Here is a 12,031-nt window from a genome sequence, read left to right on the forward strand (position 1 = left end):
GTAGGCTTTAGAGGAATCTCAAAAGCAAAAAATTAGAATTGACCCTTTTGCATCTCATTGCAACTATTCTCTCCCTCCATTCCCTCTTGCCTGCTTTAGTAAACAATTGCAGCTGTAGAGCTTCTTTGAGTCCAAGAATAGAAGATCCATAAGAAAGTTGATTGCTATGCATTGCTCTCACCCAATGGTAGATGGCATCTCTACAAGTGTCAGTCTCATTTTACCCTGGGGAGTTAGTGATTGATGTGCAGGTAAGCCTTTAGGAAAATGGTATCAGACTTTCTAAGTGAAGCTGTTGCCCCTTTCAAATACAAGAGGTCAAGCAAACAGTTTTTACAAGCTTGGGTCACTTCTCACTACCCCCAACCCCCATCAAAAATAGGTTTTTGCCTTGCTCTTCATAGGGGTAAGTGGTTATTTAAGGCTTGATCCAAATCTGGAGAGTTTCCACATTTACACTATGTAATCAGGTTGATTAACAGAGGGGCTATGTGAATAAGGCATTACAAATTCAAGACAAAGAAATGGAAATAGGTCTTGTTTCCCATTCTTTTTCCCAAATGAATGCTTGTTCATTTCAGCTTATAGGAAGGCCTAAACCATGGAGGTTGGCAAGATCAGTCTTCTGTCTTACCCAGATTTCCACTCAGTTTGGATATAGCTTAACTTCGAAAGTGTGGATTGGGCACTTTCAAAGACAAGCTGAGAAGAGTTTCTGCTTCTCTGCAGCTGCTGAAGAAAAAGGTTTGAACTTTTTCCCCAAGTTGGATGCAGTGAGGAGTTACTTGGCAACATTGCTGCCACCACACCTACACTAATGATGCCTGAGATCAGGATCCAAAGAGGCCAGGATAGTTTTCTGGGATAGGGTGTGGGTCTATAGGAATTACTTCCTGTAATGAGCAATAATCACCTCTCTGGAGCTGGAGGGGCTACCATTTGAGAGGAGAGGCAGAGGTGGGAAATGTGCCCAGACAAAAGCTGACATTCATAACCGTGCAGAGGGCCTAAAAAAAATCCACTCTTCTTCCACACCCAGCCTTTGCCCTCCCCCTGCTTCCACTTCGGAAAGTCTGAAGCATGCTTGGAAAGCTGTTTTCTGCTTTCTTCTCTTCCTCCCCCTTTCCTGAGCTTCCAGCTGCTCGACCTCTTGCGTAACTGAGAGCACTGAGATTTTTGATGTGCTCCAGATGTGGAGCTGGAGGGTGGGGGCAGGGTGGATGGTGGGGGCGGTAGGTCTGTAGTCTCTGAGTACTCTAACTGTGGGAACATGGGGACTTGACACTGCTGGAATGAGGACACATTGCACAGAGCCTTTAGCATGGGGTCAGCTGATTCCTGGCCTGGGAGGACAGGAGTTGAATGCTGTTTACCACCACCACCGCCCCTTCCCCCCCACTCCCCCACTGCCTCAGCATCAGCTGCCTCCATGGCTGGCTTGATTATTCCCTGAAATTCCTCTTGACCAAGATGGTAAAGAAGAGTAGGGAGTTGTACAACAGTTTTAAGTGACAAGTCTCTGAGTACCCCAATCTGAGCCCCTTCCCTCAAATGCTAGGTTTTGGCACACAGAACACTACAGTTTTAGTTTTGTTTTTCTTTTACCAGAATAGCCTGAAAATTACTGTTGTGATCTGCCTTCGTGAAAGGTGGTCAGAGTCAAAATCCTTTATGAGCCTCAAACAGTATGAAGAGAGGAAGAATAAGAACCTCTACACCCCAAATCCTGGAGCTTCCTGGTACAGCACATGCTAGAGCCTGATTGTTCAACCTGTTACTTATAGCAGGTAGCTGCTATAGTGTCCTTCCCCTCCCCCTTAGTGTCCATTTCCTGGCTCCAGTCAGTTCCAGCCTCCAGCCCTGGGGGCCCCAATGCTGGCCCTGTCAATGAATGACCAAAGATTCCTGCAGTTCAGCCTCCTGTTCCTGGGTTAGAGAGAGAAGGCACAAGCTAAAGCCACTGAATCAGAACAAGATTTGCCCATCACAAAGAGGGCAAGCTGGAATTTATGTCAGCCTTGGGGGCTTTCTGCTCCCTCCTTCAGTGAGGAAGAGTCTCAGGAGTCCCTCTAATGCAGGTTAAAGAGGTTCAGTCTAGCTGAGGTCAGCTCCCTAGGGCCTCCCTAGTCTGTCTCCTGGGGTAAGAGCTAGCTTTGCAAGGTAAGGATCCACTGTCAGTGTTTGATTTCAGGTGGGGGTTGAGATGAAGAATGATTTCAACCAGGCTGTTTCTAGTCTCCTCCTAGGTTTTTAGTACCCGCCTCCCCCATCCCCACCCCCATCCCCGCCCGCAACCGCCTTTTTTTTTTTTTTTCCCCTTATTAACTTCCTACTCCTACAGAGGCCCAAACTACTATAGGACGGTGTGCTCAAATGTGTATCTAGTTTGCCTCCCAATTGTAATCCAGCAGGGTGGGGGGCTACATGGGGGCAAGACGATAATTCCATTCAGCTTCCCTGCCCTTTACAGTTTCCATGGGACTTTAACATGTCTTATTATACTTATCCTTAGAAAAATCTGTGAAGCCTGAGGTGCAAGATTATTAACCCCATTTACAGCTCTTCATGGCGGGGTTTGGTAGAAGGTGAGGAGAAGGGGTGACAGGGGCGGACCTGGGTACCCTCGGCAAATGTCCTGGGTATGTTGAGTATGTTGTAGGGCCCTGACTAGGAGGTTCACTGGGAGCCGATGGAGGATTCAGGCACCTAAGATTTTAAAAGGGTGGTGGGGAGAAAGAGAGCGAGAGAAACTGTCAAAAACACCCTCTCAGAAGAGCCTTAAAGCCTAGGGGCAGAGGGTGGCGGAGGGTAGTCCGAAGGGGAGAGTGAGGGAGAAGGGGTATGTGTGTGGAGAGCCCAGCTGCAGAGAACAAAGCAGGCGCTGTGCAGGCGGGGGTGGGAGGTGGGGTGCTGCTATGGGAAAGGGTGGGGGGACCTTGGGCTCCAGCGCCACAAGGGCGTCTTCTCCCTCTGGCCAGAGGACCGGACGGGGGACGGGGGCGGGGACTAGCAGGGAGAGGGGCGGGACCCGCTCGTTTTCCTCCTCCTCAGCGGGCTCCCAGGGAAAAGCCAGTGTCCTCCCCAGCCTAAGGCCGCGGCGGCCCAGCCAGGCGAAGGGACCGGGGTCCCCCTCACCCCCGAGGTAAGACCGCTCCCTCCCTCTACGCCTTCAGGTCCCGTTCGCTGTGCGGCTGGACTGAATAAGGGGAAGTCCCGGGCCTGACGAGAGCCCTCAGATCAGTTCTGGGCTAGGGAGCTCGGAAGAAACTGGTGGGGGAGGGGGAGTGCCCCAGGTTTAAGTGCGTGGGGACGAAAGCGGCTTTGTGGGGAGTTGGCTTCGCTGCTCTCCAGCGAGTACCTTGCTTTTTGCCCTCCTGAGCCGCTGCCTGCGCCGCCGCCAGAGGGGGCCCTCACGCTCTCCCCACACACTTCACCGCCCGCGAGGGACGCTGATCCTAGCCCCATCAAGACTCCAGTGCCGGCACCCGACAAATCCTCGGACAATCGCGGAGTTTGGTCCGCCTGCACCCCACAGCTCCCCCTGTCCCGCCCACGTCAGGACTGAGAGCCCGGCACCGGGAGGGAGGATCCCCTGGGGCATCTCCACTCCTGTCCCCTGCTGTGCCGCCTCGCCCGACGATGAGCGATGCAGAGTCGGGCTCGAAGGCATGAGTGTGTTTAGGAGATGGAAGGCACCTCTGGGACTTCCTGGGTCCTCCTCCGAGGCCCCGCGTCTATCGGGGCGCCCTGGACAGTGAGTCCCCAGGCCTTTGACACGCCCGGTCCGGATTCGAATCCCTCGCGGAGTTCCCCGGAACCCGAGTTTAGCTAAGTCATCCGGGCTCCTCCGGGAAGGGGAAGTGCGGGTGGGCGAGGGGCTGGGGGCGCAGGGGGTGGTGGGCAGAGACTGGAGGCTGGGAAGGGCTGCCCGGCGCGCTCTTCCGCGGAGGCGGGCTCTAGCGGGGGCTTGGCCCAGAGACCGCGCGGCACTGCGGAGACCCAGGGCGCCGGGGCGGGGCTGCATTCTGGGCCCGTTAGCTCAGCCGTCCCAGAGGCTCCCGGAGGCTGACTCATCGCAGCGGTCACACACAAACACAGCTCCCCACCACGTCGGATGTCCCACGCGGCAGACACAGCGCTCCAGCCGGCATCGCCCACGCACACATAAGCAGCACCCCAGTCTCTCACCACCTGAAACGCGCAGAACCCTTACACATACCCAGAACTCAACACACTCCACATACCCTGCACACCAGCGCAGCCCTCACATAAAACCACCATTCACACCTGAAGCACCCATGCTCACGCAGTTCCCGCTCATGCACGCACCCCCATTCTCACACACCGCCGCTACACACGCAGTTCCCCTTCCCGCAGCTGCCCCGCGCGGAGCATTTGGTGTCTGTGAGACTGCGGGTTCCACCAGCCGCGCAAACAAGCGGCTCCTTCTCCCCGCTCCACCAAAGAAAGGCTGCTTGTCCGGCGTCAGCGGCGGGCGGGGCGGCGGGGCTGGCAGCCCAACACTGAGGCCTTGTCCCACCTGGCGGACACCCCACCTCCACCCCACACACAAATAAGAAGCGAACTCCAGCTACGCTCACTCCTCTCTCCCCGGCTCCGTGTCCTCTCTTCTTGGACTGCCTGCTCTCTCCCCCGGCTCCTGGGCCCCCTGTCTGCCCTGTCTCCCTGCCCCGTGGTTTCCTCTCCACTGCCCTTGGTACCTTCTATTGCTTCCTCGGTCCTCGAAGACCCCGCTATCCTCAGTTTCTCCCAACTCCATCTTGGTCTCCCTATTCGTCTACCTCTGTCCCTATCTCCTTTCGACTCTACATTCCCGGACCATCCTGTTTTCATATCTTCTTCCCCTCCTCTCCGCTTCTCTGCCCACGCCTTCCCTTCCCCGCTCCCACTTTTCTTCATCCTCCAGCCTCCCTCCTCCATTTGTCCCTCCAGATCCCTTCGTCTCCCCTTCCCCGCCTCATTCCTCCGCAGACCCCTCATATTCTTCATCCATTTGTTCTCTCGGCCCCGTGCCTTTCCACACCTCTTCCCGGCCCCCACCCTGCTCCGGCGACCAGCCCGCTGGGCTCCTAGCCTCAGTTTCCTTCCTGACTCCTTCCTCGGTTGGCAGCGCTTCCTCAAGGGCGAATGTGCGTCGGGAAGGCAAAGGCGGCGGCGGGGCGAGAGGATCCCCACTTGGCCGCTCAGGCCTCGGGCCACAGCCGTGCGACGCCCGGGGCGAGGCCTCGGCACGCCCTTTAGGCCACAAGCGCAGGCTGGAGCGGCCCCGCGGGGCCTCCGGGGAGCGCCGGAGCAGGGGCGCCGCGGAGCGTCGGGCTTCCTTCCGCTCTGGGGCTAGCCTTGGACCTTTCGTCGGCGGCTTGGTTTGGAGCCTGGACCTCCTCCAGTACCTGTTGGTTCCACACCCTTTCTGCCCTTCCCCAGCCTCCCTCCACCCTCGTTGGGGTGCCGAGAACCCCGAGCGGTGACTCTGGACGCCCCACTCAGCGGAGAGGGCTGGGAACCAGGTGGGGCTGCTGATCCCGCGGGGCGAGGGGGCTGAGGGGCCGGCCGGGAGTGAGGTCACTGGCGCCTCAGCCTCGCCCCACATGAGGCCCTCTCCGTTGTACGTCAGCTCCAGACACCCAGGCCTCTGCCACCCTACGCCAAGGAGGTGCTTGGGCTTCTGTGCCCGCGGTGCGGGAGGGCTACTGAGAGCCCGCACTGACCGCGGCGCTCCCCTCCCGCCCGCTTGCTGGATAGCCGGACTCGAACCGCAGGAGGCTTGCTTTGGCAGCGGGGTGAAGTTTCCCAGAAAGGCCGAGGTGGCACGGCTGGGCGGGCCGAGTAGGTAAATACAGTCCCGGGTAGTGGGCAGCCAGGTCCCACCGAAGCAGGTCTGCCTGTGGGGCGCGCCCCGGCAGTAGCGCGGCTGTACTATCCAGGCCAGGGGTGGGGTCCGAGAACAGAGCGCCTCCAGGTGGCGGCTCTCTGAGCCACGGCGCAGCCCCTTTGTGAAAGCACCACTTGAGTACTGAGATGCGTTGGTTAGGCTGTATCTTTCCACCACACCTGGATTAGGTTTCTGATCTGGAGCCACAATCTTGCACCTCCCAATCTCTACATCTTTTCTTGTTTTCTGTCTCTCTCCATACCTCTCTCCTTATCTCTCCCTCTCTTTTCATCTCCTTATTCCCTTCTCTCTTCTAATCACCCCCTCCCCAAACCTTAGTCCCTTTACAATCTTTATCTTCACTTGAAATTCTTTGGTGTAAATAAGCGTTCACACCCACAGCTGCCTCACAGGGTGATAGTGACATTTGACAGGAAAAGAAACTGAGGTCCACAAAGGTGAAGTGACTGTTCAGGGTCATGAAGCTCAAACTAATAATTGGCATACTTCATAGAGGTTCATTTAATATAAAACCTGAATCTACAATCATAAAAAAGCTAAGTTTTATTGAGGTATAATGTATATACCATAAACTTCACTTAAGTGTACATTCAAGTTTTAGTATATTTACAGAGCTGTGCAGCCATCATCACAATTTAGTTTTAGAACATTTCTATCAGGCCAAAAAGAAATCTCATACCCATTTATTAGTCACTCCCCATTCCAGGCAAGTACTAATGATTTTTTTAATGACCTGACACTCAGAGATAAGTAACTTATCCAAGATCTCACAGTTAATAAATAATAATTGTATTGTTAGACAATAAATGATGCTGCCTTACCTTCATCAATATTTATCATTTTTTCTCACTCCCTCTTGTATATAAACTCCCTATTTGCAATCCACTGTCTCTTGCCTCTCCTCCCTCAAAGAATGCTGAGGGGTTTCCCTGAATAGGAAGAAGTAGTACATAGTACAGTCTATGTCCCTGGAAACTTTTTCCGGTAGCCAGATCTCCAGGGAAAGTGCCAGGCCAGCTTGGGCCTTGGTCTAGGTTAATGGTCTTTGCTCTCCCTCTTCCCAGGCAGACTTGGGGTGGGCCCCAGGCCCTGTTCCGGCCTCTCTTCTGCCAGCTTGGGTGGAAATGGTAACAGAGATGATGCAGTCCAGGCCCGGAAGGGTGGAAGCTGGGAGGGTAAAATTAGTAACTCTATAGCTGAGGCCCTTGGGCCCAACTGCCAGAGTCAGGCACTTCTTGGAATGCTAGCTTCTGCCCCCACTTCCTCTCCAAGTCACCTTGTAGATGACTAGAAGAGAAAGTGTGTGTGTGGGGTGGAATCCTGCCTTTCTGGGTCTCCCTCCCTGCTTTCAGCCACATTCTTCTCAGCTTTCCCCAGTAACATTTCAGCAGCAAATGAGTTCTTAGCAAGTTGATGAGGGGATGGGCATGTAGGCACACAAAGGTTCTTCCTTCTGTTTCTCAGGTACCAAAAATGCAAGCCAGGGAGAAAGAGATGAGTTTGGAAGAGTACAGGTTCTGGCTCTGGAATCTAATTTGCCCTTTACAACATCAAATAGGTTAAGACCCCAAGAGCCCTGTATTCCCAACATTAGTCACCACCGAGTTGTTGTTGTCGTTGTTTCCATTAGTGTGGGGGTGAGATTACTTTCTGGGGAAGAGACGGTGCAGGCATATAGAAATATAGAAATGGCAAGAATGGCTGAGTTTTTCTTATGTCTCCTTTAAGAAAACATCCTATTAAGACCCTTGGTAAAAGAGACAAAGGGAAAAGAAAGGGAAAAGTCACTGAAGGGAGCTCAGTCCTGCCAACCACCTGGAGGCCTCTGGCTACCAGTGTCCTTGGATTCAACTTCTCCAACTAAAGTATATTTTCCCCACCCTGTTTACAGCTTCAAATGTCTGAGGTCTTCAGCTACCAAGACCTGAGTCCTGGGTATCAGCGGCAAGAAAGCACAGAAATATAGGTTGGGTCTTGTACGGCTTTCTGTGTTTACAGTGGCGTAAGGGTCAGGACTGGTGTGTGGTGTGGTATCCATGCTGTGGCTAAAGATGTGGCACTGCCTTCCCCCAGAAGGCTCCTGAGCTGCCTCCACTTTTCCTTTGGCATAAATGTGCTGGAAATGAGAGTGCCTGGCGGTACCCCTGCTGAGAGCCCTGCCACAGAGCCTACTCCTTTCTCTTTTCTGCTCTGGCCTCCCCACCTCACCTGCTTTTTGCTGTTCCCTAGGAGCTCTAGAGACCCAGGACCATGGACAATTTCAACAGGAACCAAGTAGGCCCTGGATGCAAGACCCAAGTGATGGTGCAGGTGAGTGGGGTCGGGGCCACAGGGTAAGAGGGCTGTTGGTGAGGATGGATTTGGCTCCTCTATCCACCTGTGGTCCCTGCCCATGGATGACAGCTACAGTTCCTCTCTGCCCTTCCCCAGGTCCCAAGCCTATTAACAGCTAAGTCTTTATCTAAATCAAGTTAATTGGTTTACCCAGAAAATATCCTTTGAAAGTCCAGAAGCAGTTTACAGATTGACCCTGAGCTGTATTTCATGCCCCTGCCCTCTCTTGTGATTTAGTTTTACCAGGGCAAGCATTGGCCAAGTGGATTGCTACAGATAAGTCTACAGGACAAGTCTTGATTGGCTCTCCTCTATAATACTCCCTCCCTCCTCTTACCCAGTACCTCCCTGGTCCCCTTACTTACTCCTTGTTTCTATCTTAATAGACAAAAGGATCAGTTAAGCCAAGACTTGAGATAAATCTGATAGGACGAGTTAGTGGCATAGATTCAGATCTAATTACGATTTAGTGGAATAATGCTCTGTGCAAGATTTTGTGTTAAGACTTTTGACATTCTCAGAGCCCCTTGGAAAGGGCAAGTGCTGGAGAGAGTGCTGGTTTGACTGGGACTAGGGTGGTAAAGTGCTAGCCAGGAGTCTCTAATGATGCTCATCCCCCACCCCCATTGCCTGCAGAAAGGACCCTTGGACCTGATTGAGACAGGCAAAGGGCTGAAAGTACAAACGGACAAACCCCATCTGGTGAGCCTGGGCAGTGGGCGACTCAGCACAGCTATAACCCTTCTGCCGCTGGAAGAAGGTAAATTGAGGAGCATACTTCTGCCACCCTTCCATTCTTCCAGACCTTTCTGCCCTAGGGTCCAGCCATGTGTTGGGGCCCTTCTGCTATCTGTTGACAGTGTTCACCTCCCCTATATGGGAGTGTGTGCCACCTTACCCCACCAGTTTGCTTCCCTTGTCTCTGCCTCCACAGACCGCGTGCCCTCTTTGGTAGATAATCTGGCTCATGACAAGGATTAAAGATCAGTTTAAAAACAAGGAGGAGAGCACTGACACAGGATAGCATATTGCTTTGAGCGACTAGTATGGCCAAGAAGAGAGGGGACCCTGCCTACTTCAGGGCAATGCTTGGCATGAGAGAAGGTACTGGTAGAGAATGGAGAGAAGGGAGTAGGGGCAGACCTTTCAAAATAAGGCCCTGGCACAGCCCTTTTACTTTGCAGTTTCTGCCCTTACTCTTCTCTCCTGGTTACTCTTGTTGCCTGGGTGATACTACATTCCCTACATTCTCTAAATACCAGTCCCAGGGGCTCTGCCAGGGGAGGGTCTGTTCATGCAGAAGCAGTGAGGGGAGGGTTGCACTGAAGAGAGAGGGAGTAAGGGAGGGCAAGGGTTGAAGGTGGCAGAAGGGAGGGAGAGAATAAAGAGAGGGAGGGAGATTTAGAAGAAAAGGTGGGTGGGGGGGGATATGATGAAGACAAAAGACCTAGGGAGGGAGAGTTGGAAGGGCTAAAGAAAGGTCTGCAGAAAAGAAGCCCCCATTCTCTATTCTATCTGTGGAATCTGGATACTATTGTGGTCTCTGGGGTTCCCATCTCTGGTCTAGCGTTTTCTCTGCCTGAGAAGGACGACTACCACTTATTGTCAGAACCAGGCTCAGAGGCCCAAGATGGGTGGCCAGTGGTGGCAGTGATTTTCCCTAGAAGAAGAGGTGGAAATATATTGCTACCGTGGCTCTCCTTGCCCTGTTCCTGCCTTCATAGTCTGGCAACACTCTGACTCAGTTTGCCTCCTATTTTCAGGGAGGACAGTGATTGGCTCTGCAGCCAAGGACATCTCACTGCAGGGTCCAGGCCTGGCTCCAGAGCACTGCTACATCGAGAACCTGCGGGGCACCCTCACCCTCTACCCTTGTGGTAATGCCTGTGCTATTGATGGGCTCCCTGTTCGACAGCCCACCCGGCTCACTCAGGGTAAGGTTTGATACCCCAAAAATAGCAGACTTCCATTTAAAAGCTTGTGCATAATAGTTGCAGGGGAAGCCTGCTGTGGTTGTTGCCATGGTAAATGCCTGAGTGGCCATTTTGGGGATGGGGTGTTCAGGCGCATCTGATGTGCCTAAACAATACTCCAAACCCCTTTGTCATCCAGACTTGTCTCCAGCCTGCTTTTCCTTTCTGGTTACCCACCCCCCCCCCATCTTTCTTCCCTACACCACTGGGGAGAGAAGAGGTTCCAATTTATGCTATCAAAAGGCATAGGGAGTGGTGCAGTGGTTATTAGCAGTTGTTAAGGGAGAGCAATTGGAACAGCAATAAGGGGAACAATGGGGAGCTGTGGTCTGAAAAGCTGTAGATGTCAGGGAAAAGAGGACAAAACCCCCTGATGGGGATTGGGCAAGGGCAAAACCTGATGGCAAAATCTGAGGACATGCCAACTCCTGTTAAAAAGCTGTCGACAGTAGATTTTGGGTCATAAATATGGTTACCACTTTGTTTCCCAAAGCAAAAGGTCATTCTATTGTGTAAGATAACTCTAAAAACTGGGCTTCTAGTTACTATGGTGACCAGGCAGGTAAGGGGTTGACCCATGTAGCACTTTGACAGAACAAATGTGTTTGCCCTGGGCATCAATTTATGTGGTTAATCATCATATTAGGGGAATGAAAATTGGGCTGGGGTAGAGGTAGGGTTAACATGAGGATGGAAGTTTTGGGCTGAGCCTGGCTCTGAGCCAGAGGACTGATATCCTGGCATCGTTCTGAGTACTCTTACATCTTACTGGTTGGAAGCTCCTTTGCAGTAGAAATCCCACTAAGTCCACTGTGTCCCCTCCCTCCTTCTGTCCACACCCCTTGGAGTCTGTTTAGATGCTACTTCCTTCACAGCTGACCCAGGAGGCCCAACCTCACCCTACTCCTTTCCTTCTCCCCTTAGGAGTGTCAGGTAGACAACTGACTTCAGGGAGGTGGCCCATCACCAGCAGCAGGCAGTCAGTCCTTTGTTTCCTCCAGGGCTTCAAGGTCTCTGACTCCTGGATGAGAAGAGGAATCCCCATAAATTAGGACTTTGGCTGTGATGCCATCTGGTTCCCGATAGTCCTCTTCAGTCTCAAAGAGAGTATCTTTCCCAAGATTTGAGCACACGGAAGTGAAAGCAGCAAGGAGAGGTTGGAACAGAGTTCAAAGAAGGCTAGAGAAAGAGCCCATCCCTTACTATGCTGGTCCCAAATCCCTCACATTCATGGGCAAGAACATCATTCCCCTATGTTGTGAGCAGGATAGAGGAACCGATGCTCTGTAGGCCTCTCCTGCCCACTTTTCCCAGTGCATCACTTAGTCCCTGAGAAGAGGGAGGGCCTGGGCCAAGACGGAATTCTTAAGCATTTCCTGTGGATCCAGTGACCCCCAATTCTTCCCTGGCCAAAAGTCTACCCTGCCAAGTATGTACCCTCCTACTCTCTTCTGACCCTAAACCCCCTTCCCTTTTTCTCTCTCCCATCCCTATAACCTTCTTGTCTAGACTCGCCTGTCCAAGAACCTTGGCAGCCTGGGAAGGGGTAGGCAGAGGCACAAAGGAATGGGTGTTCTCCCCAGCACTCTCCCTCCCCTGGGCTCCAGGAGCTAAGGGTTTCCTTGTCTCATCTCTGGAGCAAGGCACCAAGCCCAGCCCTGCCTGGCCCCACTCCGGACATTCTTGGGAGTGCGTTTCCCTGGAAACTGGGTGGTGGGGGTGGGGCTGGGTGTATGTGCTATCTTTGTGTGTCTGGAGTGTGTTTATGTATCTCCGGATGTGTTTGTCACTCTGGGCTTGTGTATCTCTG

General features: G+C 53.0%; 1 protein-coding gene across 12 annotated transcripts in view; it reads left to right on the forward strand.

Moving 5' to 3' along the window:
- The first annotated feature begins 3,024 nt into the window (after window positions 1-3,024).
- Window positions 3,025-12,031, forward strand: part of PHLDB1 (pleckstrin homology like domain family B member 1) — a 44,189-nt gene continuing 35,182 nt past the window's right edge. For 9 of the 12 annotated variants that reach the window (XR_004950811.1, XM_036220528.1, XM_036220531.1 and 6 more), the window contains exons 1-4: window positions 3,025-3,142; window positions 8,144-8,224; window positions 8,885-9,008; window positions 10,012-10,182. Coding sequence is in view for 11 of the 12 variants with exons in the window: in XM_036220528.1 (XP_036076421.1) it covers window positions 8,165-8,224; window positions 8,885-9,008; window positions 10,012-10,182 (355 nt within the window). In the remaining variant the exon portion in view is untranslated. Of the gene's footprint in view, window positions 3,143-5,339; window positions 5,852-8,143; window positions 8,225-8,884; window positions 9,009-10,011; window positions 10,183-12,031 lie in introns of those variants that run through there. The other 3 variants (XM_036220530.1, XM_036220533.1, XM_036220534.1) reach the window with 3 other exon arrangements.

This window comes from Rousettus aegyptiacus, unplaced genomic scaffold (assembly GCF_014176215.1).
Source record: "Rousettus aegyptiacus isolate mRouAeg1 unplaced genomic scaffold, mRouAeg1.p scaffold_m13_p_5, whole genome shotgun sequence".
NCBI classification, from domain to species: Eukaryota; Metazoa; Chordata; class Mammalia; order Chiroptera; family Pteropodidae; genus Rousettus; species Rousettus aegyptiacus.